Source organism: Trematomus bernacchii, unplaced genomic scaffold, assembly GCF_902827165.1.
Source record: "Trematomus bernacchii unplaced genomic scaffold, fTreBer1.1, whole genome shotgun sequence".
Taxonomy (NCBI): Eukaryota; Metazoa; Chordata; class Actinopteri; order Perciformes; family Nototheniidae; genus Trematomus; species Trematomus bernacchii.
The window spans coordinates 538,487-562,210 of NW_022987746.1; the positions used below are offsets into that span (position 1 = coordinate 538,487).

Sequence of the window (23,724 nt, forward strand, 5' to 3'; positions counted from 1 at the left end):
TCTGTCACACTTAGGGCTGTCCCCACTAGAGCTCCCAGATGGCGTTTTAACTCCTCACTGCTGCGTGACGAAACATACAAGTCTCAGTTTGAGACTAACCTCCGCGAGTTTTTGGGGTTCAACAAGGGGTCAGTGTCTGACCCGAGAATTTTGTGGGAGGCAACGAAGGGCTTTATTAGAAGCAACACCACTCTGTACGCATCCACCCGAAACAAGGAACGTGCAGCTAAATTGGAAGCATTAGAACTAAAGTATGCTGCTCTCGATGCTAACTTACAACACCATTACAGCGATTCTGTTGCACTCCAAAAAGACCTGATCAAAAAAGAAATGAATTCTCTCCTCAGACGCCGTTCAGAATTTCTTATGCACAGAACCAGACAGACTTACTACTTCCACTCCGCCAGACCTAGCCACCTGCTGGCCTTGAGGCTTCGGACAAATGAACATTTTGCTGATATTTTCAGTGTTAAATCTATAGATGGCACTGTTCTAACCGATCCCAAGAGCGTGAACACCACCTTTGTTTCTTTCTACAAGGATCTGTACAGTTCGGAGAGTGGCTTTGTCCAATCTGTATGCGATGATTTTTTAAATAATATCCAAATGGAGTCTCTTTCTGTCAGCGACTCTGAATGCCCCCATCACACACCACGAAATTGAGAAAGCAGTAATGGACATGCGTAAGGGCAGGTCGCCAGGCCCAGATGGTATTCCACCCGAATTCTATCTCACCTTTTGGCCCTTGCTCGGCCCCTTGCTCTTAGAGATGATATTATTTTCTATTAAGGAGGGTTCATTTTTGAGAGACGTCAACACTGCCCTGTTATCCTTGCTTCTTAAAAAAGGCAAGGATCCGACAGAGTGTACTAGTTACAGGCCCCTCTCACTCTTAAACACTGATGTAAAGATCTATGCCAAAGTGCTGGCTAGGCGCCTTCAGTCTCACATGACGGATCTAGTACATAGCGATCAGACAGGCTTTATAAAATCCAGGCTAGCCGCTGACAATGTAAGGAGGCTATTACACATCATAGATGGGGCCCAACATCTACCTTCCCCAGCTGCAGTTCTCTCACTTGATGCGATGAAGGCCTTCGACCGTCTAGAATGGCCCTTTTTGTGGTCGGTACTCGGGGCAATGGGCTTTGGCGCCCCTTTTATTGACATGGTCAAGGTGCTATATAAAAACCCAACAGCTATGGTGCTTACAGGCAAGGTATGCTCCCCATCTTTTGCTATCTCGAGAGGATCAAGGCAAGGCTGTCCGCTAAGCCCCTTGCTATTTGCGCTGTCACTTGAGCCGCTGGCACAGACCATTCGTCAGTCACCCACGTTATCCCCAATCTCCATTAATGGTACGCATCATCATCTTTCGTTATATGCTGATGATGTGCTATTGTATTTGGGCAATGCTGTACAATGTATCCCAAGAATACTGTCTATTGTCGATCGATATGGTCAGCTTTCTGGGTTTAAGATAAATTGGCAGAAATCTGCTTTGATGCCACTTAACCAGGCAATGATCAATGCACCTGTCCCTCCATCTATCCCAGTTGTCAACACTTTTACATACCTGGGGATAGACGTTTTTCCTTCGATTCAGACAATAGTTAAACATAACTATGGTAACACGCTTCATAAAATAATTTCTGATTTGGATAGATGGTCTTCTCTGCCTAATTCACTTCGCAGCCGTGTATCAATAATCAAGATGAACATTCTACCCAGAGTTAATTTTTTCAGTTCAATGCTACCTCTTCCTCCACCAACTCAGTACTGGAGCAAGCTACAGACAGCTGTCACGAAATTTTTATGGCAAGGCAAACGCCCACGCATCAAGCTCTCTACAATGCAGCGGGACAGACAGGCCGGGGGTTTGTCTCTCCCACATTTTACACTATTATTGGGCCTTCACGCTTAGACCCTTATTAACCTGGCTCCAGTCTGAGGAATCAGTGTCATGGCAGGCCCTGGAAGAGAGTCTAGTGCATCCTTACACCCTTCAAGATCTCTTGTATTCGAACATTCCTATTGCGCAGTGTCGTTGCAGGTTCGGCCCCATTGTATCACAATTGCTGTCTGTCTGGAGGGCGGTAGAGAAACTATGTGGCTGCCCCTATGCATGGAATCCATGTTCCCCATTATTTAACAATGCCAGATTGTTGATTGGTGGCCATCCCATTCAGTTTCCTCAGTGGAAAGTGAGAGGGGTTCATATACTGGGGAACATCTATGGAGATGAAGGTCTGCGTTCGTTTCGGGAGCTGTGTACAGAATTTGATTTACCTCGTTCCTCCTTTTTCTTTTATTTACAGTTGAGGTCGGCTTTAAGGGCTAGCGGTATTCCATTGCAAAGTCCTTTATCACCACACCCGCTTCATAACATTCTACACTCCACTAGAGGTACAAGTGGCCTTGTTTCCAAACTTTACTGGTTCATTTCACAACACGCTTATAGACCTCTGGCGTTAGATGCGATATGGAGGGCCGATATCCCAGATCTGGATCCAGAGTTTGATTGGGATGAAGTCTGGTCCAATATACTAATAGCTTCTAGGAATCCTGACCACCAGCACATACATTATAATTTACTCATAGAGTTTACCTTACGCCTAGGAAGCTTTGTTTAATGAAAATAATTGCTGATCCAAATTGCACTCTATGTGACGTAGAGGCTATTGGTACTTATTTACATATGTTCTGGGAATGTCCGCCAGTGGCCAGATTCTGGGAGATGGTTGCCTCTAACCTTTCGGCGATATTTGAGACTAACGTGCCTCATTCACCTGTCACACTTATCTTAAACGACCTGTCCAACCTGGGTTTAACCCTGACCAAAAGGCGAGCACTATTAGCCGGGCTTACAGCAGCAAAAAAATTGGTTGCGACTCGGTGGAAGCCTCCCCATTCCCTCTCACGTAAGGTCTGGGTTCTAACATATCTAGACATATCGTATCTAGAAATATCGACAGCCCGGGTACATGGGGCAAAGGAGTCAACAATAGAGATGTGGACTTCGCTCATTGTGAACCTCAAGGGCATATTAGGATAACTATCTAATGGGGATGGTGATCTTGATGGGTGGGTGGGGAGGGACGTCACTGGGTTTTGTTTCTTTCTTTAGTTTTGTGCTGTTTTTGTAATGTATTGCATTTTATGTTATTGATTGTACCATTTATTTTATAAATAAAAAATTTGATCACAAAAAAAAACATTAGAAAGACTGATTCTTATTATTACATTATAAGCTTATTGTGCTCATTTCATGTGGCTGTGACTTTGGAATAAATAGACGTCATTAGCCTGCAATACAGAGTAGCAAGGTCAGGTGCAGACACTGGAAGAATACAAAGAGTTATTCATAAACAGGACATCACTCCGACCTTGAGCTTTGGGTGAGCTCCGCTCCCACACATAGGCAGCAGCATTATGAAGATTCCACTTTTTCTGTAGAAACATTAGCGAAAACAAATTACATATGATGGTGCCAGAGTAGGGAGGGACTTCCACAGGCCAGCCGAATGATGATTGGAGGATCGTGTTGCCAAGAGACTCTGAGTCTGCGCACCAACCAAAGAGAACCAAGTCTAAACCATGGTATCTCTTCAGCTAGTCTTGACCAATCATAAATGTACGGGTAACGCCCTGTGTAATAAAAATGTATTGTCGAACAAGGTTCGAGGCTCTTTCCGGAAATAGTGGTGACAGATTACAGCTCTGCTGCCTGTGATTTCTGTGACCGGACGGAGCCCTTGGCCAAGTGAATATATATATTTTGCTCTCTTATAATAAATAGTTAAACTTAGAAGTTGTCTGTCTTTCCTGGAATTTTGAACCCAACACAAGCTAAACTAGTTATAAATATGTTTATTCTTCACTGTCGGGTCACTCATTACTGGATCAGTGAGCTGCATGAGATACTGACGGGCTGTCAGGAGAGAGAGAGAGAGAGAGAGAGAGAGAGAGAGAGAGAGAGAGAGAGAGAGAGAGAGAGAGAGAGAGAGAGGGGTGAGAGGGGGAGAGGGAGAGGGGGAGAGAGGAAAAGAGAGCGCTTCCGCTCATTTCTCCCGTGTTATTATCCAAAGTTAATGTAAACTTGAATAATGTACTTCATTTGAATGTAATAATAATGTTAATAATAATAATAATGTTGGTTGTTGTTTGTGGAAGCGCCAGTGAATGAGCCCCATTAACTGAGTTTTAAACATCACTTTAAATGGAAGATCGTGTGGTACAGTGGGCTAGTGCGTTGGTGTTCGGATCAGAGGGTTCAGGTTCAAACCCCACTGCAGTCAGCATGTCGTTGTGTCCCTGAGACACTTCACCCCAAATTGCTCCTGTGGGGATTTGTCCACAGTATTGAGTATGTTATGCCGCGTTTCCACTACACAGCCTCGCTCGGCCCCGCTCGGCCTCCTTTGGCCGCGCCCGGCCTCGTTAGGACCAGCTCACTTTGTGGCGCGTTTCCATTACAGTTTAGGAACCGGGTCAGTATCTATAGTAACAGTGTAGGCGGAGCGACGCTGCTTAAAACTGCCGTGACGTCCTCTTCAATGCGACACAACAATGGAGATGTGAAAGCGATCGTTTGCTTGTTTTTTGCTGTGTGGTTTATTATCACAAGAAATAGACAAGAGTTGTTTCGAAAGAGGCGACGTATAGCAAGACGAGGGTATAGAAGAAGCTGACGCGAGAGTTCGGGCAGTCCTCCTACGCCGCAGAGACTACAGGACGACTCGAATCACTACTAACTACAATGCTACTTGGTAAGCTAACGTTCGCTAACTAGCAATGTGTTTAGGCTCACTCTCCCTATACGACCAAAGTATTTCAAGTATTTAATTAATTGTAGCTACCACTTTTACGTATTAAAATATGTATGCTTTTGTTTGTGTATTTCAGAAGTTACCGACCGAGCTACCGAGTGGTGGAATGTGATTGTTCCATCTTTCACACACTCAGTGGGTGGAGAACTTCAGGATGCCTGAGGAAAAACCTACGTGTAATACCTAAATATTCATTGTATTGTATTGAACATAAATACATCTTTTCTTTTTCACATACATGTGTTTGTCAAATTATTTTAAACCAAAAAAATGTTATCAGAATTGACTATTTAGTAAATATTTGAATTTCAAGCACCAGTACTGCCCCCATAATAATAATCTAATAAATTAAGCAAATATCAAAGCAAACTATAAACATAAATACAAAAGTGTAAAACACAACAGAACTATATTCATAAATGCAAGTGTAAAAAATTGTTAACATGGATGGAGGCTAAAGTATCCACAGCATAAAATAATATGATTATGATGGTTTGTCTGAAAGACACAGCCTCAAGGTTCAAGGTTTTTTATTTTGTCATACGAACATAGCTAGTGTAGTTATGACAATGAACATCTTAGGTCACAGGCTCCTCCAACAGTGCAACACAATAACCCAGATCAACAGAAATATAGTGCAAGTAAATATTAAGCGCTGTGCACCGCTCTTTGTATAGGTGTTTTCTTTTGTTCTCTTCTCTTTGAAATATATAAGCAATGTGTTTGAGTCTAGCACAACGAGGGTATTACAATTGAGTAATTTTTCTACATGTATTTATCATGTATTCTTAATACCATTATGTAATGTTATGTTTTAGAGGAGGACCTCAAGCTAGCAAACTCAATTTCAAACAGTATGCAGAGTTGTCCTGCTAAAGAGTTAAAATGTATTATTTAACCAAGTATTTATTCTCTTATTTGCTTTAATTGCAACAGATGATAAAGGTTTCACTGTGATAAGTATTCTCTTAAATCCATAAACCCCTGTACAGTGCTTTGTGGACGATGGTGTTTATGATATTTCTGACTGCAGAGGGACGCCTAGATGATGCCATCTTTCTGTGCGATCGCTGGTGGGTGCAATTATTTATCAACAAGCAATAAGATAAGACATGGCATTGATTCTGCTGGGCCAGTTGCCGTTCCTGCAGGGCCAGATCCTCTCCTCCTCGGTTTGTGCTGTTGATGCAGAGGACGTTGTGTCCTCCTCGCTGTTCCTCCTCGCTAGTCCCAATGTAATCATCTAGAACAGAAACATGACTTGTAAATTCCACAAACTACTGCAGCACAATACTATAAATAGCAACAACAACTATAGAAAAGACAAACTGAACGTAAACAATGGCACATATGGTGTTAGCAAACAATAGCTCTCGCTAATGCTATCTGCCTAGCTAGCCTTCGGGGCTCCATCGGGGTTGTCGAACATAAATGTAAGGATAAAATAGACTTATTTGTTAGAAGTGAGCTTTAAAACAGATAGGGACACAAAGCAGGGACACAAAGCTTTCAAGCAAATAACACAGCGTTAGCAAAAACGTACCATGCAGACTCCAGTAACGCCGTTGGAGAGTCCAGTGTCTGTGTAGAGACCTCCTGAAAGACTTTGATATTGCGAGTTGTCCCGTCGAGCACCCGCTGGACCTTATCATCTGCAATATAATGGACGTCGTCACTTCCTCGACCGACCATGGTGTGCTTTTCTTTGCCATTGTTGTAGCTCCTCCGTTAACAAAAATGCTGTTTGTAAAAATGGATTATCTCGCGCGCAGATTGTGACGATTCTCTCCGACCAATCAGCAGCCGAGAGCGTTGACGTCACAAACACAGCCCGGTTGCCTCTGGCCCTGGCCCCACGATTTTATGAGGCCAGAAAAACTGAGAATTAGGACCAGCCGGCCGGTAGTAGGCCAAGTGGAAACGCAACCACAAACGGGCCGCTGACGTCACAGCCCTCTTAAACCGGGCTGCGCGCTGTAGTGGAAACGCGGCATAAGTCGCTTTGGATAAAAGCGTCTAACAAGTGACATGTAATGTAAAAGATCCCAGTAGGCCCCGCCCACTCGATCGGATCGGCGATCGGCCCCAAAATTGGCGATCGGAGCATCCCTACTTATTATTAACCATCTGGAAAATACATTTAAAAAAGATGCTGAGCTGGCGAAGGGTTACACTCAGGCAGAAACCCTTGTTCTGAAAAAGAAAAGATGAAAGCCCGATAACAATTTAAAAAAAATGTATATATTGTTTTAAATTGAAATATCCCTTTTACACTGTACTGTACTGCTATTTTACTACTTAACTAAACTAACTGTGTTTCTGTAATATACTGCCCTTAGGTATTTATGATAAATAAAGCAGTTTATATTATCCGATGATATCAAACTGAATCCTCTTCAGGTCAGGTTACAGTAGAAACAGAGTCTTACTTTGTGTCTGAGGGTCCAGGTTCATCTCTGAAGTTTATGGGTTCCCCTATAGACCGGTCACTCTTCAGAGACAGACAGCTGGGGACTGGAGACCCTGCTCTCTGTCTGTGGAAACAACAAATGTTTTACACACATCATTAGTTCTTATAAAGAGCAGCATTACCTGGTTAAAGATTTTTAGACTTACTCTGCTCTTTCTGTTTTACAGTCGTGTTTGTGGGTTTCCGTAGTTACCAGTCATTTGTGAGGATTACAAGTTTGAAATGTTTGTCATTTTTAAGCTTTACCTAAAACAAAGTCCTACATGTTGAGTGTGAGAATGATTTCACTATAGTAGATTAATTACTATCGCTGATGACCTGGGTGCAGGGAGTGGTAGAAAGACATCAGTGAGGAGCATGTAGCTCTGAGTCCAGAGCAGGGGTAGCCAACACGGTGCCCGCGGGCACTTAGTTGCCCGCAGGGGCACCGTGAGTCGCCCGCGGGGCGTGTTCTAAAAATAGCTCGCCAAGCAAATCCAAAATGTAAAAAATACACAAACAAAAAAGGAAATGTAATTAAAAGAATCTACCCTATGCATAAACGAAACCTCAATCATAGCGAACTCTATCTACTTACTACAACTCTATATCTATCTAACACCCCTCCTCCCCCCACCCCCACAATGAATATCGACCAATCACGTTCTTGTTTGATTTGCGGGACCAGCGTTGCAGTCGGGAAGAAAAGCAATGTGGAGCGGCACCGCATGGCGTAATTTCCACCTGGGACAGGGGGGACATGTCCCCCCCCACTTTACGAAATCCCGTTTGTCCCCTCCCACTTTACAAATATGTTTATTTTATTTTTTTAACTCAAGCCGTCATCGCCACGGAGGAGCACACAGCCTCTGTGAGCGAGAGAGGGAGAGAGGGAGAGGGAGAGGGAGAGGGAGAGAGAGAGAGAGAGAGAGAGAGAGAGAGAGAGAGAGAGAGAGAGAGAGAGAGAGAGCACCTTTATCTATTTAATGTGTTATAAAAATAAAGTAAGAAATAATTCCAATGTGTATAGGACAGTAAAAAAAAACAGTTTGAAAGGGGAGGAAGTGATTAGTAAAATAAGCATAAATAGAAAGAAAGAATGCTAACTAGGTAACATAAGATAAGAATAAACCAGTTTAAATGATTTGTTATTGGTTGTGATCATATTCTAAAGATGTTTGGATTATTGAAAAGTCTACAGCTCCCTTTCATCTGAGTGTTGAGAGCTGTTTCCATCAATTCATGTTGTGCTCAAAGTGCTCCAGATTGATGCATTTCACTTCAACATTTAAAAATAATCTTCCCAGGGGTGCATGCCCCCGGACCCCCCTAGAGGAGGTGAGGACCCCCCTAGAGGAGGTGAGGTCCCCCCCTAGAGGATGTGAGGACCCCCCTAGAGGAGGTGAGGACCCCCACTAGAGGAGGTGAGGTCCCCCCCTAGAGGAGGAGAGGACCCCCCTAGAGGAGGAGAGGACCCCCCTAGAGGAGGTGAGGTCCCCCCTAGAGGAGGTGAGGACCCCCCTAGAGGAGGTGAGGTCCCCCCTAGAGGAGGTGAGGACCCCCCTAGAGGAGGTGAGGTCCCCCACTAGAGGATGTGAGGTCCACCCCCAAATAAAGCAGTTAAAATAATTAAATTGAATACATGTTCTTTTAGTAAACACTGCAAACGGGTCCCACAGACCCAAACAGCACAAAGGTTAAAGGTCAGCATATCATAATGTTAAAATGTGCTAAATATATACACTGCAAAAAACAAAAAAAAGAGGAGAAAAAGTAGCTCACGACTTGTTTTAATTTTTGAAAGTAGCCCTCATCCTAAAAAAGGTTGGTGACCCCTGCTCCAGAGCTTTTGTGGTAGCTAATGTTAAACACACCCTGCTTGCCATGTTAATATTAACCACTTATTTACTCTCTTTTACTGTGTTGCTGTACTGTACTCATGTAATTATATTAAAAGCAGTTTATATTATCAGATTACAGAAAAGCTGAATCCTCTTCAGGTTACAGTAGAAACAGACTCTTACTTTGTGTCTGAGGGTCCAGGTTCATCTCTGAAGTTTATGGGTTCCCCTATAGACCGGTCACTCTTCAGAGACAGACAGCTGGGGACTGGAGACCCTGCTCTCTGTCTGTGGAAACAACACATGTTTTACACACATCATTAGTTCTTGTAAAGAGCAGCATTACCTGGTTAAAGATTTTTGGACTTGCTCTGAACTGAATCTAATACATTACATTGCATTACATAAAAACGGAATCCTCTTCAGGTCAGATTACAGTAGAAACGGACTCTTACTTCCTGTCTGAGGGTCCAGGTTCATCCCTGAAGTCTGGAGGTTCCTCTTTAGACCGGTCACTCTTCAGAGACAGACAGCTGGGGACTGAGGATGTGTCCTCTTCCTTGTCTTTTAAATCACTCATCTTCTCCAGTCTGAGAGAAAACACACACACACACACACACACACACACACACACACACACACACACACACACACACACACACACACACACACACACACACACACACACACACACCACACACACACACACACACACACACACACACACACACACACACACACACACACACACACACACACACACACACACACACACACACACACACACACACACACACACACACACACACACACACTACACACACACACACACACACACACACACACACACACACACACACACACACACACACACACACACACACACACACACACACACACACACACACACACACACACACACACACACACACACACACACACACACACACACACACACACACACACACACACACTATAAAAAACATAATTATTTCAATCCAAATCATCATTATGACAAACTTAAGAAGAACAAATCAAGTCAGAGTTCAGACAGGCCGCTCTCCATTTTGTCTGCGCAGGGCGGTTACATGTTATGCAACTCTGAAGGCTCAGAAAACATGAAATGGAAAAGTTTACAACATTTAAAAATGTCACAATCGCATCTAGGATGCTGAATTTGAATCAAGACTGTTGTTCTTTCTGACCTACAGTTTAACAAAGTAAATAGTTGATGGTTTTAACACTCACCCTGTTTTTCTCCTGCTCTGTCGAAGCTTAAAATGGAGTCTCTAGTACTTTCACTTTCCATGTCCCTCCCTCCGTGTCTGCAGCTCCTCCCCTTGTTTCATAACCAGCCTCATCAGATGAATGTGTACACATACAGGGATAAGCTTCAGTTGCTCTCAAGTTACAGTGTTACAAGTACACATTTCAGTAGAGTAGCAAATGGACATACAGCTAAAAACAAGCTCAACAAAGTTATTTAAATAAAAAGAATAATACCACAATGTGAAAATAAGCCAATACAAGTAAACATCCAGCATTCAAAACCTCACTGAAGTAAAATAAAAGTAATTTGACTAATAACATTTAATAATCCTACTTTTTGAACAAAACATTTGATAGTAATTAAGCTGAAAAATCCTGAAAAGATTTGCTTAAGCCATACAACATTAATAAACACGGACTACTGTCAAAACGTTCTTCAGTATAACCTGAATTAGGATTAGAACAAAGCAACCGAATAAGTGTTTGATTCTGTATTAGAATAATTGTGTATTTTATATATATTTTATAATTATTTGTATTATATTATATACAGTACATCCTAAATAATGTAACTTTGTTTTCTCAGTAACTAACTGATTACAATAATATATATTTTGTCATTTTACTACAAAATACTCATTGGTCATTAGGTACATATGTATGTATGTACAACTATAGCCACATTAATGGGTTAAGGAGTTAAAGTGTATAAATCAAGCCACAGGGTAAGGGCAAAATTGTCTAACGTAATCCACCTTTTTATTTATTTTAAGTGTGTGCTGGTTTATGTATCATCCTGCACATACTACAATCATATTCAAATGTTTTATTTTTGCTGTAAATGTACTTTGTTCTTAGTAGTCTCTTCCCCCATCTTACCCAGGATGTGTGATGACTGGATACACCCACCGTTCATTCCTATTCAGAAAGTACCCGGATGTGGGCCCACAGAGCATGCGCAGTTAAGTTTCCCTCAAGCCCCGCCTCCGATCTCCTGCTCTCTGTCAGTAGGATGAACGGAGAGAGAAAATAAACTCTGGATTCAACTTTTAGAGCATTTAACAACTTTTAGAACCTAATGATTTAAATAAGGGCTATACAAGTGTTCGAGCTGGGTAGTTAATTTAGTTACAAAATAATATGTACGCTGATTTACCGACGTCTCTTTTTCCCAATGTAAGATTTGTGGGCCAAAAATAGCGTTTTGCCGCTACGGACATTCCAAATATGGGCTTCAACGGCTGTCTTCCAGGGGTTTGATTGACAGCCGACAGCCTCTGTTTTAAAAACGGCTAACGGCCAACTGTTAAACTCCAAGAAGAAAAATAACGGCTGCGACTGCGAGTATTAAAATATCATTAAATTACTAACAAGCACTTCGAAGTATGGAGAAATATAAAAGCACGGTGTCAGTAACTTTAACCACTGTAAAATAAAACTATTATCAAAGTAAATCAAATTTTACTCCACTACATGTATTTAATACCTTTAGTTACTTACAAGTGTTAAATCAGACTTTAGTTCCACCTGGAGTAAATTCACAAGCTACCCTGCAGTATACAAAGTCATTCAAACTAGCTGCACCTTTACCAGCTTTGAGAACACTTTCATGATCAATCATTATAAAACATATCATATATATTATTCTGAAATGGACCAATCTGCACAATGACTACTTTTACTGTCGCTACTTTAACTATATTTTGATGATAATACTTTTCTACTTTGACTTGAGGAACATTTTGAATGCAGGACTTTTACTGTAACAGAGTATTCCTACACTCTGGTACTTCTACTTTTACTCAAGTACAAGCTCTGAGTACTTCTACTTTTACTCAAGTACAAGATCTGAGTACTTCTACTTTTACTCAAGTACACGATCTGAGTCCTTCTCCCTCCTCTGTTATAAACGATGTTACCTCTGCATATATAAAGATAAAACTACTGAGATAAATGAAAGTCGTAGCTTGCCTCCTACAGCGTTTTCAATAATTAAAAATGCGTATTTAATAACGTGAAGCTTCCATATTTCGTGACTTAATAACTCCTAATTCATGCAGAGTTGGAAATCTAACATTTTAAGAAGGATTTAAGTGTTTTTCCATTATTTTATACCAACGGCTGAAACATCCTTCATCACTCAAAAAAGAATCCAGCTTGTTGAGAAAGCACCCCCGATAAAACAAAAATACTGAGACACCCAGACAATCACAAGTTTGGGATATTTTATTTCAGTTAACCAAAACATGTTAGGGACAAATGGACTAACAAACGTTTAAAACTTTTTCTGACCTTTTCACAGGACGCACAAACAAGTAAAAACTGTCGCACTTCCCTCATTGTTCCCTAATGAAGAAGTTAGTCCATTTCAAACCACAGAGTTGGTTCTCGCTGTATTGCAGATGTGGCATGTTGGGATTTGAAAAGGGGGTCACCCAATGACCCAAAAACACACTTTATGATCAACCCGTGTTATCTGTCCCTGCAGATGGTCGTCTCAACCCTGGTACAGCAGAGGGCATGCTTTGTATTTTGTGCTCCTTAGAGAATCTTTGCAGAAACTCTGAACCCACTTTCAATAGAGGTAATTTATCTAGCAAATATAACCTTTTTACAAGGTTCAGTATATCAAAAAGTGAAATCTAATTAGTCTAACCCGAATGCAAGCATTACTTAAAGTTTGAATACGAGTTTGGAAAAACCTCAAAGTCAGCACATGAAATCTAAAACTATAAGCATGGCAAGATGCCACTAGAGGTAAGAATGACTCTTTTAAAACGTTCCTGTTGCTGTGCAGTGAATGTATTTATTAATGGATACTCATTTTTGCTGTAATACAAAAACAAGAAGCCATCGGATTTAATTTGTGTTTTAATTATTAATCAAAATGCTGTTCATGTTTCCTGCCATTTACTGAGGATTTTTCTGCGACCAAATTGAGTGATTTTTCTCCAGACGGTCATGCTGTGTTTCTTGTAGTTTCAGTGAAATGCTTCTTCAGTCCGTTGAACATCCTTCTCCTCCTACGTGAACTTTGTCTTTAGTTTTTACCTGTCGGCATCCGATTGGTCGACCCAGTCCCACACGTGTACAGAGCCGTCCGAGGCCGCAGACAGCAGCGTCCGCGGCCGCTCGGGGTGCCACAGCTGGGACGTGGCGAACACGTCGCCCTCGTCAGACTGCGATGAAACTGCGTGGCCGCGATGCTCAAACAGCGGCTGGACTTCCTGCAGCTCCGCCCCCCACCCCGACGTGTTGTAGATCTGCACCAGTCCACTGAAGCCTGCAGAGAGGGGAGGGTGGTAAAAACATTCAACCGTAAACGTTCTCTCTCTACAGCTGCAGTGCAGAGGCCATCATTGCTAATGCAACGGTCTGTGGGACGAGGCATGTCTCATTCTTTAGTTTGGAATAAACAAACCAGATATAACACATTAACCAATTCGCTGAAAGTGCTTTTAAAAAGGGGCCATATTCTACTGATGTTCAGGTGTATATCAGTATGTAGTGTCTCTACTTTAAAGAGTCCTCTCCTGCTGATGTTCAGGTGTATATCAGTATGTAGTGTCTCTACTTTAAAGAGTCCTTTCCTGCTGATGTTCAGGTGTATATCAGTATGAAGTGTCTCTACTTTAAAGAGTCCTCTCCTGCTGATGTTCAGGTGTATATCAGTATGTAGTGTCTCTACTTTAAAGAGTCCTCTCCTGCTGATGTTCAGGTGTATATCAGTATGTAGTGTCTCTATTTAAAGAGTCCTCTCCTGCTGATGTTCAGGTGTATATCAGTATGTAGTGACTCTACTTTAAAGAGTCCTCTCCTGCTGATGTTCAGGTGTATATCAGTATGTAGTGTCTCTATTTTAAAGAGTCCTCTCCTGCTGATGTTCAGGTGTATATCAGTATGTAGTGTCTCTACTTTAAAGAGTCCTCTCCTGCTGATGTTCAGGTGTATATCAGTATGTAGTGTCTCTACTTTAAAGAGTCCTCTCCTGCTGATGTTCAGGTGTATATCAGTATGTAGTGTCTCTACTTTAAAGAGTCCTCTCCTGCTGATGTTCAGGTGTATATCAGTATGTAGTGTCTCTACTTTAAAGAGTCCTCTCCTGCTGATGTTCAGGTGTATATCAGTATGTAGTGTCTCTACTTTAAAGAGTCCTCTCCTGCTGATGTTCAGGTGTATATCAGTATGTAGTGTCTCTACTTTAAAGAGTCCTCTCCTGCTGATGTTCAGGTGTATATCAGTATGTAGTGTCTCTACTTTAAAGAGTCCTCTCCTGCTGATGTTCAGGTGTATATCAGTATGTAGAGTCTCTACTTTAAAGAGTCCTCTCTTGCTGATGTTCAGGTGTATATCAGTATGTAGTGTCTCTACTTTAAAGAGTCCTCTCCTGCTGATGTTCAGGTGTATATCAGTATGTAGTGTCTCTACTTTAAAGAGTCCTCTCCTGCTGATGTTCAGGTGTATATCAGTATGTAGTGTCTCTACATGTCTCCATGCTTTAATGTTCAAAAAGCTCTTTATTTTTCTCATACTGTCTGTGCTGCAGCACCTCTTTTCACCCTCTGTCTGAAACCAGAGCCCAGTCTGCTCTGATTGGTTAGCTGGCCGGCTCTGTTGTGATTGCTCAACCGCTTAGAGATGTCCCGCCCCTTAGCCTATCACAAACTTTAGAATGTTATCCTTTGCAGACAATTTACATGCACACAAACCTATATATCACAGGAAAGGGAAACCCCCGAAAAGCTTTATAGGACCCCTTTAACTGGATTCCCGGAGAACATCTCCTTGAACACTGGATATCTGTTGAACTCACCGGACACTGCGATGCAGTCGTTCAGAGCCGGAGCCCACGACACTGTGACATCGCCCGGGTTGCAGCGACGTGATTGGACGGACAGCTGAGCCCGGCTCACCGCTGCTCCCGGGTTCCTTAAGTCTGAAATCTCAGCCAGTCCAGACGAGGACACTCTGATGAAGCTGCCGCTGGACGCACCTGCCGCGGCGTCCGTCCACCAGAGGACAGACTCACCTGGAGGTGCAGGTGAGAGCTGAGGGGAGGCGGACGCCCGAGTGTCGGCGATGTAAACGTTCCCGTTGCAGCAGCCGGCGAGGAAGACGTCGTCGCTCACAAACTGCAGAGAGCTCAGAGGATCGGAGGAGGTAATCTCTGTCGGGACAAACAACATAGACTCATGTTCAGATTCTGTTACATTATAAAAAACACATGGACACAAACACTGTGTCTTTATTGTTCAGGTAAGTTGTGGTGCTGAGACGACTATGTGTGGAGCCAATGCTTACAGTAAGTCTTTAACTAGAAGTTATTTTTGATCACCAGCAGAACAAATAATCAGGAAAAATCTGTCGGGTTATTCTATAAAATGTCAGTAAAAATTGATTCTGTCCAAAAACAAAGTATTTATCACAGAACAAAAACAACCTGGTAGGTAGAGGATCTGTCCTGAGGTCAGTTTACCTGACAGTGTTACCTGGTAGGTAAAGGATCTGTCCTGAGGTCAGTTTACCTGACAGTGTTACCTGGTGTGTAGAGGATCTGTCCTGAGGTCAGTGTTACCTGGTGTGTAGAGGATCTGTCCTGAGGTCAGTGTTACCTGGTGTGTAGAGGATCTGTCCTGAGGTCAGTGTTACATGGTGTGTAGAGGATCTGTCCTGAGGTCAGTGTTACATGGTGTGTAGAGGATCTGTCCTGAGGTCAGTGTTACCTGGTGTGTAGAGGATCTGTCCTGAGGTCAGTGTTACATGGTGTGTAGAGGATCTGTCCTGAGGTCAGTTTACCTGACAGTGTTACCTGGTAGGTAGAGGATCTGTCCTGAGGTCAGTTTACCTGACAGTGTTACATGGTGTGTAGAGGATCTGTCATGAGGTCAGTGTTACATGGTGTGTAGAGGATCTGTCCTGAGGTCAGTTTACCTGACAGTGTTACCTGGTAGGTAGAGGATCTGTCCTGAGGTCAGTGTTACCTGGTTTGTAGAGGATCTGTCCTGAGGTCAGTGTTACCTGGTGTGTGGAGGATCTGTCCTGAGGTCAGTTTACCTGACAGTGTTACCTGGTGTGTAGAGGATCTGTCCTGAGGTCAGTGTTACCTGGTGTGTAGAGGATCTGTCCTGAGGTCAGTGTTACCTGGTGTGTAGAGGATCTGTCCTGAGGTCAGTTTACCTGACAGTGTTACCTGGTGTGTAGAGGATCTGTCCTGAGTTCAGTGTTACCTGGTGTGTAGAGGATCTGTCCTGAGGTCAGTGTTACCTGGTGTGTAGAGGATCTGTCCTGAGGCCAGTGTTACCTGGTAGGTAGAGGATCTGTCCTGAGGTCAGTGTTACCTGGTGTGTAGAGGATCTGTCCTGAGGTCAGTGTTACCTGGTGTGTGGAGGATCTGTCCTGAGGTCAGTGTTACCTGGTGTGTAGAGGATCTGTCCTGAGGTCAGTGTTACCTGGTGTGTAGAGGATCTTTCCTGAGGCCAGTGTTACCTGGTGTGTAGAGGATCTGTCCTGAGGTCAGTGTTACCTGGTGTGTGGAGGATCTGTCCTGAGGTCAGTGTTACCTGGTGTGTGGAGGATCTGTCCTGAGGTCAGTGTTACCTGGTATGTAGAGGATCTGTCCTGAGGTCAGTGTTACCTGGTGTGTAGAGGATCTGTCCTGAGGTCAGTGTTACCTGGTGTGTGGAGGATCTGTCCTGAGGTCAGTGTTACCTGGTGTGTAGAGGATCTGTCCTGAGGTCAGTGTTACCTGGTGTGTGGAGGATCTGTCCTGAGGTCAGTGTTACCTGGTGTGTGGAGGATCTGTCCTGAGGTCAGTGTTACCTGGTGTGTAGAGGATCTGTCCTGAGGTCAGTGTTACCTGGTGTGTAGAGGATCTGTCCTGAGGTCAGTGTTACCTGGTGTGTAGAGGATCTGTCCTGAGGCCAGTGTTACCTGGTGTGTAGAGGATCTGTCCTGAGGTCAGTGTTACCTGGTGTGTAGAGGATCTGTCCTGAGGCCAGTGTTACCTGGTGTGTAGAGGATCTGTCCTGAGGTCAGTGTTACCTGGTGTGTGGAGGATCTGTCCTGAGGTCAGTGTTACCTGGTGTGTAGACGATCTGTCCTGAGGTCAGTGTTACCTGGTGTGTAGAGGATCTGTCCTGAGGTCAGTGTTACCTGGTGTGTAGAGGATCTGTCCTGAGGTCAGTGTTACCTGGTGTGTAGAGGATCTGTCCTGAGGTCAGTGTTACCTGGTGTGTAGAGGATCTGTCCTGAGGTCAGTGTTACCTGGTGTGTAGAGGATCTGTCCTGAGGTCAGTGTTACCTGGTGTGTAGAGGATCTGTCCTGAGGTCAGTGTTACCTGGTGTGTAGAGGATCTGTCCTGAGGTCAGTGTTACCTGGTGTGTAGAGGATCTGTCCTGAGGTCAGTTGTGTCAGCTGGATGTCGTCGCTCTGAGCTCCATGAAGAACTTGTGACGAGTGTCGGGCTGCGATCCTGCTGCCTCCTTCTGAATCACTCTTCTTCCTCCTCGTCTTCCTCCCTGCGACACTTCCTGTTCTTCTGATCACGTCTGTCATTGGACGAAAGGATGCAGCAAGACAACCAATCACATTTTTAGAATGAACCTAATTGGCTGAAGACTTCTCTGTTTGTTTTTCTTTTCCGCTTGATTTAATTTTTATTTAATCCCTTTATTCTTTAAAAAAAAAAAAATGCAAAAAGTTTTAAGAAGTTTTTTTGTGTTTTATAAATAATTTTTTCGTCACTTTTACTAAAAGTTCTTTAAAATTGGATATGGTAAATGGACCTTATTTATATAGCACTTTATCCAGTCTTTACGATCCTTCAAAGCGCTTTACATTTAAAGCTTCTTCACATTCATGTTTAACTTGATGTGACTCCAAACAGATATTAACTCACCGCTGTCGTCTCCTCCGACGGTCCACACCTGCAGGTCGGAGGTCAACCCATCGTTGGTAACAACACACCTGCAGGAGCAACAACATGACATTTAGTTCCTTTATATTACATCCTGCTGATGTTCAGGTGTATATCAGTATGTAGTGTCTCTACTTTAAAGAGTCCTCTCCTGCTGATGTTCAGGTGTATATCAGTATGTAGTGTCTCTACTTTAAAGAGTCCTCTCCTGCTGATGTTCAGGTGTATATCAGTATGTAGTGTCTCTACTTTAAAGAGTCCTCTCCTGCTGATGTTCAGGTGTATATCAGTATGTAGTGTCTCTACTTTAAAGAGTCCTCTCCTGCTGATGTTCAGGTGTATATCAGTATGTAGTGTCTCTACTTTAAAGAGTCCTCTCCTGCTGATGTTCAGGTGTATATCACTATGTAGTGTCTCTACTTTAAAGAGTCCTCTCCTGCTGATGTTCAGGTGTATATCAGTATGTAGTGTCTCTACTTTAAAGAGTCCTCTCCTGCTGAGGTTCAGGTGTATATCAGTATGTAGTGTCTCTACTTTAAAGAGTCCTCTCCTGCTGATGTTCAGGTGTATATCAGTATGTAGTGTCTCTACTTTAAAGAGTCCTCTCCTGATGATGTTCAGGTGTATATCAGTATGTAGTGTCTCTACTTTAAAGAGTCCTCTCCTGCTGATGTTCAGGTGTATATCAGTATGTAGTGTCTCTACTTTAAAGAGTCCTCTCCTGCTGATGTTCAGGTGTATATCAGTATGTAGTGTCTCTACTTTAAAGAGTCCTCTCCTGATGATGTTCAGGTGTATATCAGTATGTAGTGTCTCTACTTTAAAGAGTCCTCTCCTGCTGATGTTTAGGTGTATATCAGTATGTAGTGTCTCTACTTTAAAGAGTCCTCTCCTGTTGATGTTCAGGTGTATATCAGTATGTAGTGTCTCTACTTTAAAGAGTCCTCTCCTGCTGATGTTCAGGTGTATATCAGTATGTAGTGTCTCTACTTTAAAGAGTCCTCTCCTGCTGATGTTCAGGTGTATATAAGTGTGTAGTGTCTCTACTTTAAAGAGTCCTCTCCTGCTGATGTTCAGGTGTATATCAGTATGTAGTGCCTCTACTTTAAAGAGTCCTCTCCTGCTGATGTTCAGGTGTATATCAGTATGTAGTGTCTCTACTTTAAAGAGTCCTCTCCTGCTGATGTTCCGGTGTATATCAGTATGTAGTGTCTCTCACCTTGTTCCTGGGACGTGTCGGAGGCAGCGAACAGGACCCTCCGTGAACCCCCCATGGACTACTTTAAAATCCCGTTCTGCACAGAGACCCTGAATGCACCGCAGACAAACACATAGCAGAGAATACATGTAAGACTTGAACATTGCTTTTATAAAAATAAACCCCCGAACCTTATGTGTTTTCACCTTATTTTCCTCAGCGAAGAGTTTCAGAGGCAACTGTAGCTCAAGAATTTCATTTTTAGACGAGCTGTATCCTGCGACACACACGGCTGAAAGGAATACGATAAAGACTGAATATGAGTTTAAATGCACGGCAGATTCTGACATTATTACAACATATGTTACTAACTCACTCTTCCCTGACGTCCACTCGATGACCTGGGTGGGATGTTCCAGCTGATACACATGGAGATCTTTGTACCTTTAGAAAACAAATAAAATATCATTAGCAACATTATCTTTTTGATTTATAAGATGATAATATCTTCCTCCAGACTCCTTTCATAAATCATACATTTGCTAATCACATATAACTTCATGTTTTAAATAAATCCGATCTACTCTGCCCCGCCTCCAACACTGTTTCCAGTTCTCTTTAAACATCCATGGTTTGCACGGCTTGCTAGCAGAGGTGTAAAGTACTTAAGTACAATTTTGAGGTACTTGTACTTTACTTGAGTATTCATTTTATGCTACTGTGTACTTCTACTCCACTACAGTTCAGAGGTAAATGGTGTACTTGTACTCCACTACATGTATTTAATACCTTTAGTTACTTCACAGATGTGGATGAATGATGTGAAATATAATCAAGTGTTAAATCAGACTTTAGTTCCACCTGGAGTAAATCCACAAGCTACCCTGCAGTATACAAAGTCATTCAAACTAGCTGCACCTTTACCAGCTTTGAGAACACTTTCATGATCAATCATTATAAAACATATCATATATATTATTCTGAAATGGACCAATCTGCACAATGACTACTTTCACTGTCGCTACTTTCACTATATTTTGATGATAATACTTTTCTACTTTCACTTGAGTAATAGTCTAGTTGACAGCTTCTTGAACCCCTTAATGTTGAGGACCCCAAAGTGTTATGATATAAATGTATAGTAGGGTCCCAAGGACAAAGAAACTCCCAGATGCTAACTTGAATATGTTCGGCAGAGTTATAATATGATGCTTTATTCAACATTAATTGCACTAATGTACATTTTCAAAATATTGAAGTGACTGTTATTTTGTATATATTGGATTGCTGTGTTTTTATTTAGGTCTTAATGTGTGCACATGTAAAAATGTGTCTTTCAAATATAGGACATACATATTTGCACACATGTTTTTTTAGATATATTTGTTTATATATTCGGGATTGTGGGAAACGGTATTTCGATCTCTCTGTCTGTACACACAAACTGGAAGATTGACAATAAAGTTGACTTGGCATTAAAGCCTATGTAAACAATAGTTATAAAACGGCTTGGCCGATTTGGACGTTTCTGGAGTGCTTTTGTGGGCTATTGAGGATCTTGAATCCATTTCTGACATTTTCAGGATCATAAATGACAGTTTTAACCAGAAATTGATCATATCTGTTCTCTCTGTGGACTGATTCTGACTACCATGAGTAGAGTTGGACATTGGATATTGAGAGCAATAGATGAATATTATTACCTCTACTGTGGACACTTTCTTTCCCACATAAATAACAATCTGTCCGATCCAAATGATCCAGAGTCCCCTAATTCTTTCAAATCGACCCAAAATTAATCACAAACATCCATTGCTGACTATAAATATTGATATATTCGATTTTGGATCCTGAAAATGTCAGAAATGTACTCAGCATCCTCAATAACCCCCAAACCACTCCAAAAACTGTGCTGGCGACCCGCACCATACATTTCTATCATATAACTTTGGTGAACCCTTTTGAATGCGGGACTTGTACTTGTAACAGAGTAGTATTAGTATTCCTACACTCTGGTATTTCTACTTTTACTGAGTACTTCCCCCTCTCTGGTTATGAACGGTGTTAGCAGCTAACAGACTTTACGAGCTCAAACAAAGAGGAAATATGTTCTCACGTCTTCAGCGACTCGATGAACCAGTCATCTAAGATATCATTAAAGTCCGCTTCTCCCCTCTCAGCCATGACTTCTTATTATTATACATCCATGATGTCTTCACGTGGAAGCATGGGTATGTCTGTTGTTGTTGTTTGACTTCCTGTAGCTTTTATTCTTGACTTTATTGCTGGTTTGCTCAACTGAGGAAAACGCAGCACCGCCCCCTGCTGGACAGAAGCGGGAACACACCTGTCTCATTTTGCACTTTGCTATTTAAATGCTGCTTCTCACTTTGAGGCTCACACTCACACACACTCTCACACTCACACACCGTTGGCCATCGGAAGCAACTCAGGGTTCAGTATCTTGCCCAAGGACACATCGACATGTTGACTGCATGAGCTGGGATCTAACCAACAACCTTCTAACTGAAATACGAACGCAGCCACAGTCACTTCTCTTAAAAAGGAAAGTCTTCAGCACACTCTTTAACGTTTTTCAGCACTGTTTCCCTCTCTGATCAAAACAGGAAGCTGGTTCCAGAGAAAGGGAACTAATAAAAACAGACACAATTGTAAAGAGCAACTCTAGCAGGCAGCGCCATTACAGTAACTGAATATATTCTAACATATTCTTGGTAGGGGTTTGATGCATGTTTGGTTGAAAAATATGTTCACTGCAGTCTTTTCTCCCCTCAGAACGGAGGACATTTACACGGATGATCTGCTGGACCCCGAGCTGCTGCAGGACGCCCAGCTCTACCCCACATGAACCCCAAATGAAGCAGGATCAGAATCCCTTTATTTGTCCTGCAACGGGACATTTACATTAATACAACAGCAGATACTACTCCACTACATTTTGGATGTACATGTTGTACTCTTAACTCTGCTACAAGCGTCTTTGAGTTCTAGAGAAGCACTATATATAAATATTATTTATTATTATTATTTATCTGAGAGCTTTAGCAACTAGTTGTTCTACATATTCAGATTATTAGCTAATACAAAATGCCAGCTGCTATAGACTCATGAATGCATCAATAATCATAGTGCAGTAATATTATATAAATATTATTCAGAAATAGGCTACTTTTAATTTTTGGACTCTGAGTATATTTTGAAGGCTATCTTTAATTAAGTTATGTCTTGTACTTTTACACCACTGTGCTAATCTATAGAAGGCAAAGAGAAAGCAATGAAAGTCAGCAGGCTTGTTTTACACTGTCTATTTAGTGCCTCCTTCAGATCAGACACCTCCATTCATCCGCAGTTCCAATTTTAGCCAACAGAGGTCAGCAGTGTTCTACTTTTGATAAGACTTACCTTCTTATTGTATCTGAAGGTAACTTTGGAGGTCCTCAACCTGAACCCCTGCAGCCATGAGTGGCTTTTAACTTGGAATAAGCCTGGTGACCCTCAATAAAACAAAATATTAAACCTAATTAAAAATTAAACACTATACCCTGCCTTCTTCATTGTAAAACCACGTTGTACATTTTACACATATATAATCTGTTCAATATTTAATATTTAATATTTAATATTCCATATGTCATATATTTTTGAATATATTTGTATACATAATATCTACATGTATGTTTTCTATTTCAACATGTATATTTTCTATTTTCTTTTCTTTTCTTTCTATTCTTGTTTATTTGTAGTTTTGTTTTATTGTAAAATGCCTTGTCTTTTATGCTGCTGCAACAAAAACAATCTCCCAAATTGGGATCAATAAAGTACCATCTTATCTTATCTTATCTTATCTTATCTTAATTACCAACATCCTATTGGAAAATCATTGGGCCCTTAGATATCCTATCAACACCCTTAAAGGTGGGGTAGGTAAGTTTGAGAAACCGGCTCGAGATACACTTTTTGTTATATTCCATGGACTGCTCTTAACATCCTGATAGCAATGAATATCTGAAGTGCTTTGACAACAAATACATAAAAAAATGTCATCTGTGTAGTGTCTCTACTTTAAAGAGTCCTCTCCTGCTGATGTTCAGGTGTATATCAGTATGTAGTGTCTCTACTTTAAAGAGTCCTCTCCTGCTGATGTTCAGGTGTATATCAGTATGTAGTGTCTCTACTTTAAAGAGTCCTCTCCTGCTGATGT

General features: G+C 41.9%; 2 protein-coding genes across 2 annotated transcripts in view; both read right to left on the reverse strand.

The window, feature by feature from the left end:
* The window catches only part of LOC117496458 (protein NLRC3-like), a 29,315-nt gene extending 19,556 nt beyond the window's left edge, over positions 1-9,759 (reverse strand). The window contains exons 1-3 of the mRNA XM_034148134.1: positions 9,575-9,759; positions 9,303-9,407; positions 7,259-7,363 (exon numbers count right to left, since the gene is read on the reverse strand). Of these exons, the coding sequence (XP_034004025.1) occupies positions 7,259-7,363; positions 9,303-9,407; positions 9,575-9,699 (335 nt within the window). The 5' untranslated portion in view covers positions 9,700-9,759. The remainder of the gene's footprint in view (positions 1-7,258; positions 7,364-9,302; positions 9,408-9,574) is intronic.
* A 2,839-nt stretch (positions 9,760-12,598) lies between these two features.
* wdr73 (WD repeat domain 73) lies at positions 12,599-21,766 on the reverse strand. The gene is made up of 8 exons (XM_034148104.1): positions 21,619-21,766; positions 19,879-19,946; positions 19,709-19,794; positions 19,524-19,612; positions 18,287-18,354; positions 17,763-17,936; positions 15,202-15,555; positions 12,599-13,671 (listed from the first exon to the last, which is right to left on the reverse strand). The coding sequence occupies exons 1-8, from the start codon at positions 21,684-21,686 to the stop codon at positions 13,436-13,438; spliced, it is 1,143 nt and encodes a 380-aa protein (XP_034003995.1). The 5' UTR covers positions 21,687-21,766; the 3' UTR covers positions 12,599-13,435.
* Between the last annotated feature and the right edge of the window lie 1,958 nt (positions 21,767-23,724).

Bases quoted from the DNA above. Each gene is read 5' to 3' on its own strand.
- wdr73 (XM_034148104.1), bottom strand. From the start codon at position 21,686: ATGGCTGAGAGGGGAGAAGCGGACTTTAATGATATCTTAGATGACTGG. The intron at 18,355-19,523 runs GTGAGAGACACT...TTGCTCCTGCAG, and splicing joins CGACACGTCCCAGGAACAAG to GTGTGTTGTTACCAACGATG. The intron at 17,937-18,286 runs GTGAGTTAATAT...GTCCAATGACAG, and splicing joins CGTCGGAGGAGACGACAGCG to ACGTGATCAGAAGAACAGGA.